This window comes from Podarcis bocagei, assembly GCF_964188305.1.
Source record: "Podarcis bocagei genome assembly, chromosome: 1".
In the NCBI taxonomy this organism is placed as follows: Eukaryota; Metazoa; Chordata; class Lepidosauria; order Squamata; family Lacertidae; genus Podarcis; species Podarcis bocagei.
This window is the reverse complement of record NC_138125.1, coordinates 132,042,774-132,061,155: the sequence shown is the minus strand read 5'-3', so window position 1 is coordinate 132,061,155 and position 18,382 is coordinate 132,042,774. Positions and strand designations below refer to the sequence as shown.

The 18,382-nt window shown below is 44.6% G+C and overlaps 1 protein-coding gene across 5 annotated transcripts in view; it reads left to right on the top strand.

The window, feature by feature from the left end:
• Window positions 1–18,081, top strand: part of RAPH1 (Ras association (RalGDS/AF-6) and pleckstrin homology domains 1) — an 80,405-nt gene extending 62,324 nt beyond the window's left edge. For 4 of the 5 annotated variants that reach the window (XM_081196235.1, XM_081196234.1, XM_081196233.1 and 1 more), the window contains 8 exons: window positions 342–463; window positions 4,147–4,212; window positions 4,863–5,006; window positions 5,844–5,954; window positions 6,722–6,820; window positions 7,683–7,803; window positions 8,439–8,584; window positions 9,807–18,081. In XM_081196235.1, coding sequence (XP_081052361.1) covers window positions 342–463; window positions 4,147–4,212; window positions 4,863–5,006; window positions 5,844–5,954; window positions 6,722–6,820; window positions 7,683–7,803; window positions 8,439–8,584; window positions 9,807–11,792 — 2,795 coding nt within the window. In that variant the 3' untranslated portion in view covers window positions 11,793–18,081. The other variant, XM_081196236.1, reaches the window with a different exon arrangement.
• Window positions 18,082–18,382: the final 301 nt, after the last annotated feature.

Sequence of the window (18,382 nt, the reverse complement as noted above, 5' to 3'; positions counted from 1 at the left end):
CCAGTTCCATTGCTCTTCCTAAGTCTGTAAACCCCATTTTTAGATTATAAACCCAAGGGCAGGGACTGTCTTACTACTGATTTCGGTAATCCTCTTCAGGAGTCTTGCTGGCTTAAATTAAATAGGATTACAATCATCGTTTGTTTATATTACCCACGTTTGCATGTCCTGATAAGCAGGATTCCTGGCTAATGGTGACACATATATATCAGATATATTTAAGCATGGCATTACTGCTTTTTGTCATGAGTCAGCAAACCATTGACCCCCCCCCAAAAAAAACCCCCCACTCCTGTGTTTATAGCTTAGAATATTTATTATGTGATTTGTTTATTTTGCAGAGAGAATCTTTGAAGACCATGAAAACTTGGTAGAAAACCTCCTCAACTGGACAAGAGACAGTCAAAATAAACTTATGTTTGTAGAACGTATAGAAAAATATGCACTTTTCAAAAATCCCCAGGTGAGTCTATTGCTTCCCCCCCCCCCCCCGCATCTGAGCACCTTTCTGACACTTACTATATTTTAATATATGAAACACAAATTATACACACAATAGTGGAAATATCTCTCTTTAATAAAGTTTAACTGAAATACATGCACAGAATAAACCTCTGCATATACATTTCTCAGTCGTGTGGCTGTTACATTCATTTTTAACTATGAAAAGCAGGGGAGGTGGGTCTACTTCGCTAAATAGTCCATAAATGACCATATTCTGGGGAAGATTCCCTTCCTGTGTTCTACAGTGGTACCTCAGGTTAAGAACTTACCCGTATTTTTTGCTCTATAACACGCACCCAACCATAACACGCACGTAGTTTTTAGAGGAGGAAAATCCGTAGGCATGCCACCCGTAGGCATTCCCTCCATAACACGCACAGACATTTCCCCTTACTGTCTAGGAGGAAAAAAATGAGTGTTATGGTGCAAAAAATACGGTAATTCGTTCTGGAGGTCTGTTCTTAACCTGAAACTGTTCTTAACCTGAAGCACCACTTTAGCTAATGGGGCCTCCCGCTGCTGCTGCTGCGCCGCCGCCACACAATTTCTGTTCTCATCCTGAAGCAAAGTTCTTAACCCGAGGTACTATTTCTGGGTTACCAGAATCTGTAACCTGAAGCGTCTGTAACCCAAGGTACCACTGTATTGGTATATAGTCAATAAAGTCCCACAATATTCTAACAAAAGTATATTCTAACAAAAGACCAGAGTCCAATATGCTTCATCTGTTTGGATACCCAAGTCATGTTCCCAGATTTGTCTAGCCCCCCTGAACTTTCAGAATTTAATAGTGATCAGTAAATATTTGAAACATGACTCTTTGAGCTTGAGGTATAATCAGTTAACAATCTTTCAAGTACAGTCATACCTTGGGTTGAATACGCTTCGAGTTGTGCACGTTCGAGTTGTGCTCCGCGGCAACCCGGAAGTAACGGAGCACGTTACTTCTGGGTTTCGCCGCTTGCGCATGTGCAGACGCTCAAAATTATGTCACGCACATGCGCAGAAGCAGCGAAAAGCAACACGCATGTGCGCGCGTAAACGCGCCGTCGCTAGTTACGTTTAACTCTAGATGCGAACGGGGCTCCAGAATGGATCCCGTTCGTATCTAGAGCTACCACTGTAAAAAGTAAAAAGTTTGTGGGCTACTATACATGAAGAAACAAAAACGATGCTTAGGAGCCCTATAGAAAAGAAACCCGAAGCTTACCTGTAATGTGTATGAGTTACTTGTGCGTAAACTGCCGCCTTTCTAGGCCTAATTGCCTTGGTTAAACCGTTCTGACTGCACAGCCCATCTCCGCGTGGCTGCCTCAGTCGCTAGCAGAATCTGTCTGTGGGCGTTTCTTAAACCTTTTCCAGCATAGAAGCTGTCTGACTCCTAGTCGCCTCCTCCTCTCACTGCGCGGGAGTCTTCTGCGCAGGGAGGGCGTGGGTAGTGGAGGACCTGTGCTCTCCTCACTGATGTCCAGAGAAGAATCCCGGAGCTCTCCCTCCACTTCCCCCATTTGCCCCCCTTTATCCCTGGTGTTGCGCTGATTTCCTTCCTCCTCTACTGAGCTGCTTCTCCCCCTGGTGCTGGGTCCTTCGCCTGCAGAATCTGGGAGCCTCCCCTTCGCCTCTCGCTCTGATGTCAGTTCCCTGACATTACCTATTGGGACTATTGGGAAAAGATATCCCACAAGAAATGAAAGTAATTTTTTTATACGCTACAGCAGCTGCCAGAACAGTACTAGCCAGTAAATGGAAAAGTGAAACAGTTCCCTCCAAAGAGGATTGGATATGTACAATGAGTGATTATATACAGTTGGCAAAATTAACAGCAGCCATAAGGTCGCAGTCAAACCAAAAGCTAAGATCAGAATGGAAATGCTTTGAAGAATATATAGAAAAACACTGTTCACAAAAGAATATGTTGCTATGCATAGATTAAGATTGTAGAGTTTAAAAGAGGAATGAAGTTTGGAAGGAGACATTAAAGATAATTTAGATAAGGAATGCAATGTTAATATTTAATATAATATATAATAGAAATCAGGACGTGGTGGAGGGAAGTCAAGGGTGGGTGGTGGGTGTTATGTATGTAATGTTATATATTGGTTTATTTATATTTCTTTTTTTGTTTCCTTTTTTCTTCTTTGTATTCTTTTGTATTACTTAAAATAAAAATTCAAAAAAAAACTTTTAAAAAACAGTCTTTCAAATCTGGACAAGTTTATTATTGCACATTGTCTAACATTTTGTTTCACCAAGAAGGTTCAAATCTGTCCCCAAGGAAGCCATGAAAATGGTGTGACTTCTTGCCTCTTTGATCTCTTCTGCAGCACCTTTCTTGTAAAAGACACAGACCATTTATAAATTCTTGGAGCACCAGAGTCTAGGTCTGTTGAAAAAGAGGGGATGATCTCTGGGACTAAAACGACAGTTCTCTTTGACGGAACTTTAAGCATTACTTTTGTAAATCTCTTATTTAACCACTCTGAGGATTGAAATTTATGTTTGTAAAATGAGTGAACAAAAAGCAGAACCCTGGCAGTCTCCCCAGACTCCAATTTTACCCATTGTCTGTCCTCAGCCACAATGGGAACCATGTGACTTATATGTTTAGTCTTACAATAGAGAGCTATTGGACATTCCCCAGTCCCCTTCACTTGCTGGTTTGTATATAAGAGCCTTCAAAATTTGGGGTATTCTTGAGCCAAACGCATACTGGTGTACTTTTTTTTGCAATTTCTTTATCTGTTGTAAGGAGCATTTGAAATAAACAGAGTTGTTTAAGGAAGGGTGGTTTTTCTCAAATGCTACCAAGTTTTCCCATCCTTTTCCACGGTTTGCCATAAAAGTAACTTTGTTTACATTTATAGATATTTGAATGCAAATGGTGAAAATTATGGTAACGTGTAGGGATTAACAGCATATCAGATAAATCTCTTTGGAGCTTAAATGGAGTGGAATGTTAAAAAACATGACTTCAGATTTAGTAAAGTTGATTCAAAGCCCAGCAAATAAAATAAACTGACTCCTTTCTGAGTTTGAGAGGTGTTTTAATAGGTCTGGACATCATCTGCATCCCCCTACAAAAAGAATTTGTTCCTTCATAATGTTGATTTCATGGACCGGTTCTGCTTCAGCCTTCTTCCGATTGGTTCTGTGGCAAGATAAACAAGAGATATCTCTGCTTTGTCCCATGCTACAGATTGGTTTTGAATCCAAATTGCTTATCTTGATTGTCATAAATATTCCATAAATTCCCCACCCACCCCAATATTCCAACAACTTTGATGCCCAGTCCCATCCTAATTACTTCAATCAAAGGTTTCAGAGATACCTTGCACAAGACTCCAAGGGAGTAAACGTTTGGTTTTACAGAATTGTATATTTAGCCGAGTCCTGATTGGGTCAGGTATTTGGCAAGCACATGTAGATTCAGTTATCTGGATCGAATCCAGAAGAGAGTGTAAGTAGTTTAAATATACACACACACACACACACACTCACACACACACTTCTCTGGTTTATAGGGTTTTTTTGTGAAAATCTGGAGAAGTTACTCTGAGAAACGGCACCCTTCTAGGGATATCAGGATGATTACATTTCTGAATTCTAAGTGCTTCAGCTGAAGTCTCAATCCCTCTCTTACAGAATTACCTTCTAGGGAAAAGAGAAACCTCTGAAATGGCAGACAGGAACAAGGAAGTACTACTGGAGGTGAGACTTTCCACATTATTGATGTGGTGGCTGTTTTGCTACTGCTGCTATTCATTTATTGCTATGCAAGAAGGGTGAAGGATTCTTAAGTCCTGCCTACAAAGCTCATAGGGATGCTGGTGGCGCTGTGGGTTAAACCATAGAGCCTAGGACTTGCCGATCAGAAGGTCGGCGGTTCGAATCCGCATGACGGGGTGAGCTCCCGTTGCTCGGTCCCTGCTCCTGCCAACCTAGCAGTTCAAAAGCACGTCAAAGTGCAAGTAGATAAATAGGTACCACTCCAGCAGGAAGCTAAACTGCGTTTCCGTGTGCTGCTCTGGTTCGCCAAAAGCGGCTTAGTCGTGCTGGCCACATGACCCGGAAGCTGTATGCCGGCTCCCTCGGCCAGTAAAGCGAGATGAGCACCGCAACCCCAGAGTCGGCCACGACTGGACCTAATGGTCAGGGGTCCCTTTACCTTTACCTTACAGAGCTCATAATCTAAATCCATTGGTCAAGTCAGTAATGAGGGCCAGGATAGAGCTGAAATAAGTGGGCTAAATAAGAGGACAAAAAGGCTGAAGATTCAAGGTTAGCTAATGTGTGTTGGAAGAAATATCCCTGTGACTGCAGAACATTCTCTTCAAATCTATGTTAACTTTCTATTCCAGGAGTGTTTTTGCGGAAGCTCGGTAACGGTGCCAGAAATTGAGGGTGTCTTGTGGCTGAAGGATGATGGCAAAAAATCTTGGAAGAAGCGTTATTTTCTTCTGCGTGCTTCTGGAATCTACTATGTTCCCAAAGGAAAGGCGAAGGTGAATCTTCTGCTTCTAAAACTGTTTTTAAGACTTGTGCCACTCTCGTCTTTTCAAAACCCTGACATCCCAGTTTGTCACTCCCATCGGCTCAAGTTTGGAGCCTGCCAGATAAGATGATCCCCCTTCTCTTCCTCTCCCACACTGTTCGGAGGGTTCCTCCCCACTCTCCCAAGCTGATTTCCTGGGGAGGAAAGGGGAAAAGCCCCATTGCATAAGCGGAAGTCCTTGCATAGGGGGCTTCCACTGATGGGGTCGGTTAGATGAGTCCTACCCATAATTCCCAACTCTTCCTCTTCCCAAAGAAGGAATAATAAGTAGCTAGCTCTGATAACTGAATCTATTTCAGTCTCTGTCAGAAGATATTTGGTTAACCAAGCCCCATCTTTTACCCATCCCCATGGTGGACTCAATTTTTGAATGAAAACGCTCCCAATAATGATGAAAATATCTATTTAATATTAATCACCACCTGATAAAGAAATCTTTATGTCCCCTTTCTGGTAATATTGTCAATAGTGACTTAGTGTACATCACGAAGGCATTGTTTTTTTAATTTGGGAACATTTTAATCTAATTTGAAGTTCTTTTCATAGTTGAGAGAGCCTAGAAAATTGTTCCACTTTGATCTTGTAACATTTTCCATTCTGCTGATTATATAGTACTAATGTTTTTATTCCTATCTTGGGTTAATTTGTTTTATTCTAGTTGCCTACTGAGATTGGTTCCTTGTATTTACATTAACCTGAAAGTTACACAGGAGGTAACTTTGAAAAAGTTACGGTAAAATGATTTGAGGGTTTCTACGTCCATGACCGTATGTGTTTCTTTTTATAGGTCTCTCGGGATCTTGTATGCTTTCTTCAGCTGGACCATGTAAATGTTTACTACGGCCAAGACTATCGGAATAAGTATAAAGCTCCTACAGACTATTGTTTAGTACTTAAAGTAAGTGTTGAGTAGTAGCTGTCAATATGAGAAATGAAAAGGGGAAGGGGAAAAGGCCACACACTACCGTATTTTTCGCTCTATAGGGCGCACCTAGTTTTCAGAGGGGGAAATCAAGGGGGGAAATTAATCCCCCCCGCAGCTCTGGGGGCAGCGGACAGGCTGCACGCAGCCTGTGCGCTTCTCCCTGCTTTTGCGGGAGGTCCCGCCAGCCTCAAAAGCGCTGCTTTCCCCCACCGCCAGCCTCAAAGAGCAGACTCTCCTGGCTTCAGCGAAAGCAACGTGAAGCCTCCAGAGCGCAGGCTTCGGAAGCTTCACTTTGCTATCGCTGAAGCCAAGGAGCCTGCATTTGCTCCATAGGACGCGCGCACATTTCCCCTTAATTTTTGGAGGGGGAAAAGTGCGTCCTATAGAGCGAAAAATACGGTAGTTGCTGGAAAGCTTTTTGTACCTTGTGTGCTGCGTGTTGCCCATTTCTGCATGAAACGCAAAAAAAAGGCATATTTTGTATCAGCCAGTATTGATTTGACCCACTCTCCATCAGTTTGAATATACAGATCCTGTTTTCATTTGCCTATGAGAGAAGGCGGCGATCTATTTTGCAGCAGTTTCTGCCAACAGCTTCAGTGAAGAAATATGAACCCTGGCATTCAAAGGATGCATTCCTCACTTTTTGCTATCGCAACTGCAAAATTTTTGAACGTAAGGTTAAGGTTGTTATTTTTAAATTCGGTTCACCCTGACTGCGCCAAATGTTTCTCTTCCAGCATCCTCAGATTCAGAAGAAATCGCAATATATTAAATATTTGTGTTGTGATGATATCAGAACCCTACATCAGTGGGTAAATGGCATCCGTATCGCTAAGGTATGTTCCAGTTCTCTGCTCCTCTCCCAATAGCTGTCATACCATAAGAGTTGGAAAGTATAAACACAGAATGGCGTTGCTAATGTCCAAACATAGACACTGTTTTTAAGGGCAGGGATTCTAAAAATCGGATTTAAATATATTCTTTTAAAAATTGTTACTAGCATATAACAAAGTATATGATTATATAAAAATGGATTGTTGTAACAATTTAAAGTTATCTGTTTTTATTTACTCTGCTGGTCATCAGAATATGCATTTCCAGGCTGGTATAACACATTAAACCAAAAGTATGTCCAAATTAATAGGTGATGCCCAACTTTAGTCTCCCTTAGATTTGAAATCTGGGTCTACTCTTGAGTATGACCTAGTTGGGTATCACTCAGTCTGCATTCTGTGACCATTTATTTTCACGCTGAAGCGTTTCCAGCCTCTTTAACATTTTTATTCCTCCTTTGACAAGCAACCCTCTTCCTAGGATTCCATGTCATGTGGAACTTTGTACTTGGGATGGCATCTGTGCCTTCTTGATTTTTCCCTATACCCTCATATGCAAAGCTCTGTAGTTGTCTGGAGAATTGTAACTCGGTGTGTTAGAAGAGTTATTGGCTGGAACTACCAATTTCACCCCATGGCACTTTCCAGATAGTTATTCCATCTGGCGAGCATCTGTTTCTAGCTTTCAGTGCAGATTGGTAATAAGAAACCAAGACTCCAGCAGGCACCAAACAAAATTTCAGCTAATCTTACAGTGTAGGTTTTGTCAGGAGCAAGCCCACTAGTCTGAAATGAAAAGGATGGGGTTGATAAGCTTGGGGTTTGAATCATGCAGTGTTCACATTCCCTGTTCTGTTTTGTTCAGTATGGGAAACAATTGTACGTAAACTATCAAGAAGCCCTGAAAAGGACAGAATCGGCATATGACTGGACATCCCTCTCCAGTTCTAGTATCAAGTCTGGATCCAGTTCATCTAGTTTGCCAGGTAAGCCTAGTACCATTCTGTTTCTAGAAAATGTTTCTATAAAAGTTTTGATTCACTGTAAAAACACCCCTTGGGTGACATGAAAATAAGACCTACCATTTAATTCAGAAACATACACGTTTTAAAATGTGAAGAACGTGAACTAAAGAATAATTACATTGAGATAGTGTTTGCGGGACTTGTTGCCAGAGCATCAAGATGAAATAGACTTCTGTTCAGTCCTGTGTCCTGTTTTCAGTTGTTAAAAGAACAGAGAAAGCGTTCGATTCCATTGAGTATCTTCCAGCTCACACATGGAGCATAGCTGTCAAGTGTCCCTTATTTGGCGGGACAGTCTCTTATCCCAGTGCCATGTCCTGCTGCTGTCCCTTATTGATGAAGCTTCATTTGGCTGCTGGCTGGGCTTTCTGCCTTTGGCTCAGAGGGGCTCAGAAGTTGAACATACCTGTGCCCGGAAAATCCCTTATTTTGGCTGCTGATCCCTTATTTTCGAGGCTGCTGGTCCCTTATTTTCAAATCTGTAAGTTGACAGCTATGACATGGAGTCAATTATACATGTGAGAGTGATTCAAATAAACTTGTTTTTATGGGTTTTGCATTGATGCCCAATGTGTGTTCTGCATTTCTTTCCACAGAATCTCAATCCAATCATTCTAATCAATCAGATAGTGGAGTTTCAGATACCCAGACAGGACATGTCCGTTCTCAAAGTATCGTTAGCTCCATCTTCTCAGAGGCCTGGAAGCGTGGTACCCAACTGGAAGAGTCTGGCAAAATTAGCGTAAGTATCATACAACAGACAATACTATATTACCGTGATAGGATATGAATTTCACCATTGCGTAACATTGGCCTTGCTTGTAAGCCATGATTCCTACGTAAGGAAGCAGCCAAGAATTCTCCATTAAATTTGGAGAAACAGCCAAGCCTCATACATTCTGGGAATATACCATTATGGTAACAGTTGCTTCATGTCGCAGCTTGCTCCCCTATGTTTTATGCTATGTTTTGTTTTGTTTTCCTGTTGCCTCGCAGTCTCATGTGGCAAATGCAAAACCCGGAACAGCTCAGAGCTCCACTGCAGTGATGACTTAAGCAGGGGTAGAGTTAAGGTCAGGGGCCTTGTTTGAACTATTAACCTGGGTGAATGATGCAACCAAAATCATGCAGACTAACTTTTCTCAAGAGATATCTAATATTTAAACACACTGATTAGTCCACAAGTGCCTGAGCCTTTAGTGCCCTAATTTGACAATGTCATGCACCCCCCCCACCCCAATTTATTAATAATCTGTCATGGTTCTGGTTTAGCATATATTGCTGGAAAATTCTTCCCAGAATGAAGAATCTTAAAAGAGTTCTATAGCTTGCTGAATTTCAGATAAGTACTCTTTGCAATGGTATGCATAGCTCTAAATTGCAGGAAACCATCGTTTCACAATGCTTCCCTCAAATAATCACATAATATGGAGGAACGGTCATAAAATATAGGATTGTTCATTTGGTGGTCCATTATCTGTTGAAAGATGTCACAAAGTAAATCACCTTAATAACTTGACCAGAACTCTTGGTGCCTTCTGTTTGACCTCTTCCTTCCCCCCCTCCGCCCGGTGCAATAATCCCTGCATGCCTTGACTTCCCTTCCTATTCTGTGATATAGTTAGTCGTGATGGTTTTCACTCTGTATATTGATTATCAGTGCTTGGTCACTTGCATTCCCCTCCCGTTAAATATGGCCATATATATTTCCACCTTAGGCAGTTGTGAGGGATTCTGCTCTAAAAGCAATGGGAGATCTTGTCTTCCCTAATGCAATTGCGAACTTTGTGCGGGTCCCTCTGCACACAGTACCAACCCAACCTTCTCTCTCAGTTATACAACACTTTATTCAACTTTTTGTAATTCATAGTAGTTAAGTTTATAGCAGGCACTTTCACAATCATTTCTCTTTCTATATATGTTTGAATTTTATTTTGGGTTTTTTGTATTCCCTTCCCTTTTAGGCTAGAATGGACTCAATAAGTCGACCCTTTACTTCAGTCCCACCAGCTTTGTCTCCGCAGGCCAAAGCGACCCCCCTATATTCAGCTTCACAGCCATCGCCTCCCCTTCCGCCCCCACCCCCTCCTCCGCCACCCCCTCCTCCTCCGCCACCCCCTCCGCCGCCGCCCCTCCCCAGCCAGTCCATGTCATCGGGAGGCGGCTCAGCCACCGTGTTTGTGAAGTACAGCACGATAACAAGGCTGCAGAACGCCTCTCAGCATGGGGGGCTTCTCTTCAAGCCCCCCCATATGATGCAGCAACCCCCACCAATCCTGCCACCGGCAAAACCCCAGAACCCAGTGCCCCCTAATGGCGTGGTCCCTCCGCCGCCGCCGCCGCCACCTCCCCCTACCCCGGGCTCAGCTATGGCGCAGCTCATGAAGCCTGTGCCCTCCATCCCGTCAGTGCCGCAGTTCACGCCGCCACCCCCTCCTCCCCCTCCTCTCAAAATCCACCAGATCCATCAGAACATTCCTCCGGCGCCAGCCGCGGCCCCTGCCACGCCGCCGCCTCCCCCGCCTATGCCTGCGCCGCTGCCTCCCCAAGCCCCTCCTAAGCCTGCCATGACTCTGCCTACACAGAGCAGCTCAAAAGCCGCCTCGCCTGTCGCGGCGCAACCCACGCCGCCTGCCCCTGCCCTGGTTCCTTCAGTGATGAAGAAGCAGCCCAGTTTCGCAACTCCGCAGGTTCCCCTGTCTCCTGTCCCGCTAGGCCCTCTCCCCCCGCCCACTTTGCCCAAGCAGCAGAGCTACTCCGGCAAACTCCCGCCCTCGCCGCAGTCCCCTGTGCCATCAGTGGTGAAGCAAATTGCCAGCCACTTCCCTCCGCCTCCCATGCCGGCTTCAGAGCCTCAGCCTTTAAAGCCCACCCCTCTGAATGTGCCACCCCAGTCTCCTCCGGCAGTCAAAGCCAAGCCGAAATGGCAGCCCACCGCCGTCCCATCTCCCGACTTTCCTCCGCCGCCACCTGAAAGTAGCCTAGCCTTTCCTCCACCGCCCTCCCCTGCTCCAGCGGTGGTGTCTCCCACGCCGGACAAGGCAGGGGGTTCCCCGGTCAAGAAGTCTACCAAGACGTCCAGCCCGGGAGGAAAAAAGCCCCCACCGACTCCCCAGCGGAACTCCAGCATAAAATCCAACAGCTCAGCGGAGTACCACGAATCAAAGAGACCGTCGGTGGATAGCCTGGTCAGCAAATTTGCACCTCCGCCAGAGCCTTTGGGGTCTCCTGTGAAGGAAACTCCGCTCCCCCCTGCAGCTCCCCCAAAGCCAGGAAAGCTCAACCTGCCTATCGTACTTCAGCAAGCGGGAATTTCCGCAAAGGCACCTGCCACAGGAGCGCCCGGGAAGGGTACCGTGGAAGAGTTTCCTTCCCCTCCGTCGGATTCAGACTTCCCCCCTCCGCCGCCTGAAATCGATCTCCCTCTGCCGCCCATCGAGATTCCCGCCGTGTTTTCGGGCAACACCTCTCCCAAAGTGGCCGTCGTCAACCCTCAGCCCCAGCCCCCGTGGTCCAAGCAGTCGGGGAAGAAAGCTCCTCCCCCCACTCGCCCCAAGCGCAACGACAACACCCGGCTCACGCAGGCGGAAATGGCTGAAGCGCAGGCCGCCGCGGCTCTGCAAGCGGCCGCGGCTCCGCAAGCGCCCACCTCGCCCAAGTCTGGTCTTAGCGTTCAGCCCGGGTTCCTGGCCGACCTGAACAGGACTCTGCAGCGCAAGTCCATCACGCGGCACGGCTCCCTCTCCTCGGCCCGGATATCCAGGGCGGAGCCGACGGCCACCATGGATGACATGGCTTTGCCCCCGCCCCCGCCGGAACTTCTCACGGAGAAGCAGAAGAGCAGCAACTTTGGAGGCAGCCACATATCGGGCTATGCAACGCTACGGAGAGGTCCACCGCCGGCGCCCCCCAAGAGGGATCAAAACACCAAACTCTCTCGAGACTGGTGATAGTAAGTGGCCGCCAGTGAACTCTACGAATGACATGTCTGATACACTTGTGGAACTCCTTGTCTTAATAGCTGTGTGTGTGTGTGTGTGTGTGTGTGTGTGTGTGTATACATGCATGCACGCACGCATGCACACACCACACACACACGAACAGAAGCTATGGGCGCCTGTTTCGGTTCACAATCAGCCCAAAATATTTCTCTGTTTGCGGTTGGTTTATTGGGGCAAGGGGCGGGCTAACTCTTTTGAGATCCTCCTTACGGATTGGACCAAAATCTTTGAAACACTTCTTTTTCCTGCAATTCAGGAAAACATCTGTTGTCTGTCACGTGAGACATGTTGGTGCATGTATTATAAATGTAGGTATATAATATATTGTGAAGTATTTTGTTGCAATGATAGAGGCTAACCAGAATGTTTTTGTACATCTGTATTTATTTGTTTCAGTCAACCGATATGTATATTACCGGAAATTGGATGGCACATCTTAAAAGAAAAGCCCTTTTAAAAATTGAAGCTAATAGGAGGCACTTTAATCAGAAAAAAACCTATTTTTCCCAGTCGGTGACGGGTATAGGGTACTGACAGATTCTATCGGCGTTTGTACATTGTCAGTTGATTGAAAACTCCGAAACAATCTACCAAAACATTCTGGTTGTAATACTACTGAGATTAAATCCATACATAGGAAAGGGGATGTGTTGTATTGTGGGCCTGGAGTTAAATATATTTGGACTTCAGAATACAGACATTCCCTTCTGGAACTGTTAAGGGGAAAGGAAAGGATTTATTTAATCAAAACACTTAAGAAGACACTGCCCTTTATTACACCTTTGTGCACTTAGGTGTAAGCCCCATGGAACACGGCGGAGACATATTTGAGACTAAATAGGTGTAGGATCCGGCTCCGAGGCTGCAATCCTGTTCACACTTACCAGGGAGCAACTTGCAATGAATCAAGTGGGATTTTCTCTGAAGGGATCGTGCTTTTAATTAGAATAAATACACACTCTTCTAATCCATGTTACTCATTTTTATTTAGAGATCAGTTTGGCATTTAAGCAGAAATGGTGCATCTGCAAGCTCAGTTCAGAATCATTCTGGGTGTGCCAGTTGTCATGTGTGACCACCAATTCGGCTCAGTTCGCGAGCTCCTTGCTCTGGTGCTACTCGGCAGGTTGCCAAGATGCCATCTTGCGTACGACCCAAGCGCACCTGCATCTCTTAAGATTAACGCTCAACGCGAGTCCTCTCCCAACGTTCGAAACATGTATCTGTGGAGAGGAGTTGGCCACCCCTCAGAAATTGGATGGCACGAGGTTCTGGGTTACGGGCAGGGCTGCTGCGAGCGTGTTCAGCCAAGCGCACTTGCAAACCCGCTTAAACCTTGCCGCTTGATGGGGGAGTGTGGAGAAAATGGGGTTTGCTCACCCAGTTGGGCACCCTCCCCCCCCCAAATACATTCTGCATGGCTGAAGAGGGGCACGTGCAAATATGACCCCCGTTTCCACAACAGCTGGGCAGGCAAGCATTGCTTAAGTGGTTGAAATGCTTCTTCACACACAGGTGACCCCAGGGGGTGGCAGAATGGCTTGTTAATGGACAAAGCAAAAGGGCGATCATGGCGCAATTCCCTTTCGCCTGATTTGGTGATGGCACGAGAGCTAAGTCTTGGCTCCCGTCATCTGCGATGCTCTAGTCGAGACGAAAAACCTCTTCGTCCTAGGAACCTGCGCTATCCTAAGTTCAAGTAGTGCGTTTTGGAATTTAATCAGAATTTTTACCAGGCGAGGAAGTTCTGAAGCAGCTCATGCGTTATGTTTACACCAGTCTCAATTATGGCTTAACATGAAGGACCAGTGTGCTGGAGAGACCGTGCTTCGCTCTTCCTTTTGCTAGAACGCCAGCGAGGAACCAAACCAGGCGCTGGTTTGCTGTTGTGCGCAAGCCAGCTTTTACGGTTAGGAGAGAAGCGAAAAATGTGATGGTAGGCTCCTTCTTGGCTAACCAGCTGGATTTTTGTTGAGAAACGTACCATGAGCATTGTTTCGCGCGCAACAGCAAACAGCCTATGGCTTGTTTCGTTGGTAGCATGCTGAACAAAGGTTAGTGCTGTGCACTGATGAGCCAGTGTACCAGCAGCGCATTGCTTGTTCCGCTTAAACCATTCAAGTGATGTGCAGGCCCAGGCAGCAAGTATTGCATCTGCTGTGCGATGCAACACAGAAATTGTACAACTTTCTCATTATTGGCTATTACTGAATTCCATATGAGTGCAGTGCGTGTGTGTGTAAGGGGAAGGACAGCGATAATTTGCTCTGAACTTGTGTTTAAAGGGCTTGCCACCTTTTAAACCTGAAAGATTAGCCCATCGCAAGCTTGTCTTAGGTATCAGAAGTTTGGGGCTGAGGTGGTGGTGTTTGCCTTTTTTTTTTTATTTAAAAAAAGACTGTCGTCTGCCTGAGCTCTGTTTGTAGAAAGGTATCCAAATTTGGGTAATTTGGAAGGCTTAACATTTCGCTCTAGAAAAAGCCGGAGAAAGTTAAGAGTCATTTTTGCTTTTGGCCTAGAAGGATCTTGGATGCAGAAAGGAATGGTGCTATGTCATCTGATGCTGAATCGGCTTGTTTTCCCTTCCCCAAATGTGTCCTGGACACAGTTTTCCTATTTTAGAATAGTTTACTTGAGCAATAATATACCATTGTGTGCATTTTTAAAGCACTGCTGTCGGATGGCACTTTTTTTGGTAACTTACAAAGTGTTCAGAGTTTCATTTCTTCTATTTTTGTGCTTATAAAGTGTCCTTAACCATTTACATTGCAGCATTTTAGCTTGTCTTACAACAAATGGTGGTTATTTTTTTTTACTTACAATGCATTTGGTGCTCAACTTTCTTCTTTCCATTGCTGCTCGGACCACTTGCTGGCCTAAAGGGGGGGGGGGAGAAAACCCACCTCATTTGGGAGGTGTGAGGAATATGCCAGATTTGTTCCATGTCCAGTAGCAACCTCACAGCCAGGTACATAGGCTCCCTAAGAGAGTGTGGGATTGCTTTGGGCAGCCAAGCCAGTTAATTCACTCACTTCCCTGCCCCCTTTTGTTAATTTAGAACCAATGCCTTTGAAGTACTGTTATGTCTCTTCCCAGCTTTAACGAAACGTCTTAAATGCAAACAACTGACCAAGATCCACATTGACATTTTCAGAATGTCGTGAATTTTTGTGCCCTGGTATATTAAAGAATGTGCCCCGCCCCACAAGTAAGCAACAGCAGGGGTAAGAAGGTACCATTTTAGCTACCCATTGGTGTCTTCTGAAAAACGGTAATGTAGAACATATTTTCCAGATGTGTTTATGGGCATCCATCTGTCTCTGGAGACGATGTAGGAGTGCACTTTTGGGGGTGAACTGTTGGAAGGTTACAGCACCTGTGGTGAGGCATGTTTTGTTGCAGCCGGGGCAGATGAAGGGGTCTGGTTGTGCTCCTGCAGATGTACTGTTGCATTTCTTCTCCCAGCGGTCATTCCTCCTCGGGTCACTGCTATGGATGCAGCATTTGGATATGATACCTTAATGGTATGTGCAGCTTACAAACATTCTAATATGGTATGTGCATCTTACAGTCATTTAATGCTGCAATTCTACACACTTACCTCGAATTAAGTCCCACGGAATGCAGCGGGGCTTACTTCCGACATTATGTAGGACTGCACTATCTCCATGGATCTTTTTTCAAAATCGTGCTCATTCTGAGGTTAGCTAAGCCTGCTAATTGCCTGGTGCTTCGCCATTTTGCCAGCATCTCTATCTGTTAACCGTGCTCCGGGATTTTAAATTGCCTACAGTGGATGCGAGGGGTAAGTTACTGAAACAGAACAGGGCAACGCAGCTTTGGCCTCACACAATCTATTCCGTTTGTGAACAGAAAAGGGCAAGTTGCATCTTTGCCCTGGATGGTGTCCTAATCTTAGCAGCGGCAACTGTTGTCTCTTCTTGAATGTCTCCCTTCCTTAATTTATAAAACTATCTTAAGAACCTGTGGCCCTCCAGATGTTAGGACTACAAGCTGCCTTATCCCAGGCTATTGGCCATCTGTCATGGATGCTTGAGCTGAAATTCCTGCATTGCAGAGTGTTGGGCTAGATGACCCTTGGGGGGGGGTCCCGTTGAACTACAATTCTATGATGGGAGCCCACCCCCACATGAAAGGCCACAGGTTCCCCCACTATTGCTTCAGTCGTTCCTACGGAGTCTTAAATTGAGTTTGCAGGTCTACCACAATGCTCTGTGTCTAGGCTGCAATTTTCTTTACAAACCTCCTTGGAAGTCGAATGTGGCATGCCGACATTCTTGAAAGTTTGGGAAGGGTTCAAAAACAAGACAGGAATATTCAGTGAGCACAACATGGGCAGACATGTAGATGGAACTCAGACTTTTCTGAGCAACATCAGCTGAATTCATGCCTATTTAAACTTCAGTGATGCAAATGTTTGTTTTGTTTTTCATTTCTACTTGCATTTCATTTTCTTGTCTGCATTGTTGATTAGAAAATTGCAAATTTGAGAAGAGGTTAGCCACACTGCTTTTGACGACAACCGTTTGGCCTTAAACGCCTTTTAGTGTTTAAAGATGTCGATCCCGTTTAAAAACCACTTACAAGTTAAAAGAGTACTGAGGACAGATAGGTTCTAAATGCATTTAGACATTTTTAACATAACCCTAACTTTATAATCCCAAGTGTAAAAAGTACATGCTGCTGCTTCTTCTTACACATAGTGAGGTACTTCTGTAGACCCTTTGGCCCGGATAAGAAAAGTATCCTATATTTATTTTTTAATGGTTACCTACTTGAAAAGATATTGCTGAAAAGCTTTGTAGGGCCAAATCACACCTTAACTGGAGAATTGGCAACTGTGCTTGTTTCTCTTTGCTAAATAGTTGAGTGCAGGAAAACCAACATTAAGCTCACATCTGCCCCAAGGCAGCATTTGGGGGGGGGGCGGAGGTTAGAGAAGGGAGGAGACGGAGAGGTCCTTGTTCCCATGCTGGCAACCTAGCAATTTTGTCCTTTTACTTCTACTGATTACATGCTTCATGTGTAGTTTGGCTTTTAGATGTGCTGGAACCGATTTAGGCTTGAGTGTACCATTATGCCCACCCCCCCAAAAAAAACCCCCAATAACCATAAAGTGAATATTTAAAGCACTGTGATCAGTGGCAATCTTGTTCAGTGTGTGTAATGTACACATCTGTATGCTGCTTTACTCTCCCCCCCCCCTTCCCACCACTAAAGCAAATTCAAAATTCAGCTACACATTGCAAACCTGTATATTTAGGACCTATGGGGGGTGTAGAATTTATGAGCCCGACACTATCAACTGTGAACGCCCTTCTAGTACATCACGTCCTTGCCCAGCTGTGGCAAGAGCGCTGCTCTACATGATGGCTTTAAATATATGCAAACTGCAATCCTGAACCAGCAAGAAGCTGGTACCAGTTGCTGTGATGATATGGATCACCGCCTTGGGCTTGGTAGGGCATCTTCGTACGCATGCCCTCAGCAACCAATATTTGGGGTTTTCTTTCTACCAAAGAGATAACAGGACAGTCTGTGGTAGTTTTCTCAAAACGCCTATCTACGTCCAACAGGTTCTGCTGCCTATTTCCATCTTTATTACAAGGGGCCAATACAAAAATGTTGGGAAACATTGAACTCTCTGGACGAGAATGTGCTTCACTTTTTAGAGGGCCGGGGGGGGGGGGGAGATAAAGATCTGTGCTGCAGCATCTTAGATTTCTCACAAAGTATGCGTTTGAAAATGGGATTGGGTCATTTGTCTGCTTTTTCCTGCTTCACCTACTGTGCGATTGTAAATGCTGGGAAATTGAGCTGTTTTGCAGGCATTGGTAAGCATTCGATAGTGGTAAGGAGTCCTGATTATGCACCTGTTAAACACCAACATTGCAGCAATTATGTTGTCTGTGCAGATTTGTGCTAAGTGCTTAAATACATTCATATGTTTACTGCTTTACATAAAAAATTGCACATTTTATCTTTAGAGTGGGACTGCCTCCCCATCTCCTTTCCCTTTAAGAAAGCAAATCTCATTGAAAGTGGTAATTTACAGTCGAGAAGAGCTTTGTTCTATATAAATATTCTATAAATATGTATAAATATACTTTTTTTAAGCATGGGAGAAAAAAAATTAAAAAAATGCATTCAATGACAAAGTACTCGGAAATCATTACAATGGAATATGCACAAGTCAATAAAGATATAGTTAAATTTGTCTGCTGTTCTCATGTGACATTTTCTGTTTAAGTTTTATTTAAAAGTAAACTAACTGCAAAAGAAACCTCTAGCTGCAGTCTTGAATCCTTGGGTCTTTATTGCAAAGAAATCCTAGTGGCTTTCTCCTTTGTGTTTGAGTGAAAAAAGTGACCTCCCATCTAGGTAATAAAATATACTCCTTGTGCTTGAAAACATGAACGGTCAAGTGCATAGTATGAAGTGAGACTACTTGCCCATTTAGCCCAGTACAGTGGTGCCTCGCAAGACGAAATTAATTCGTTCCGCAAGTCTCTTCGTCT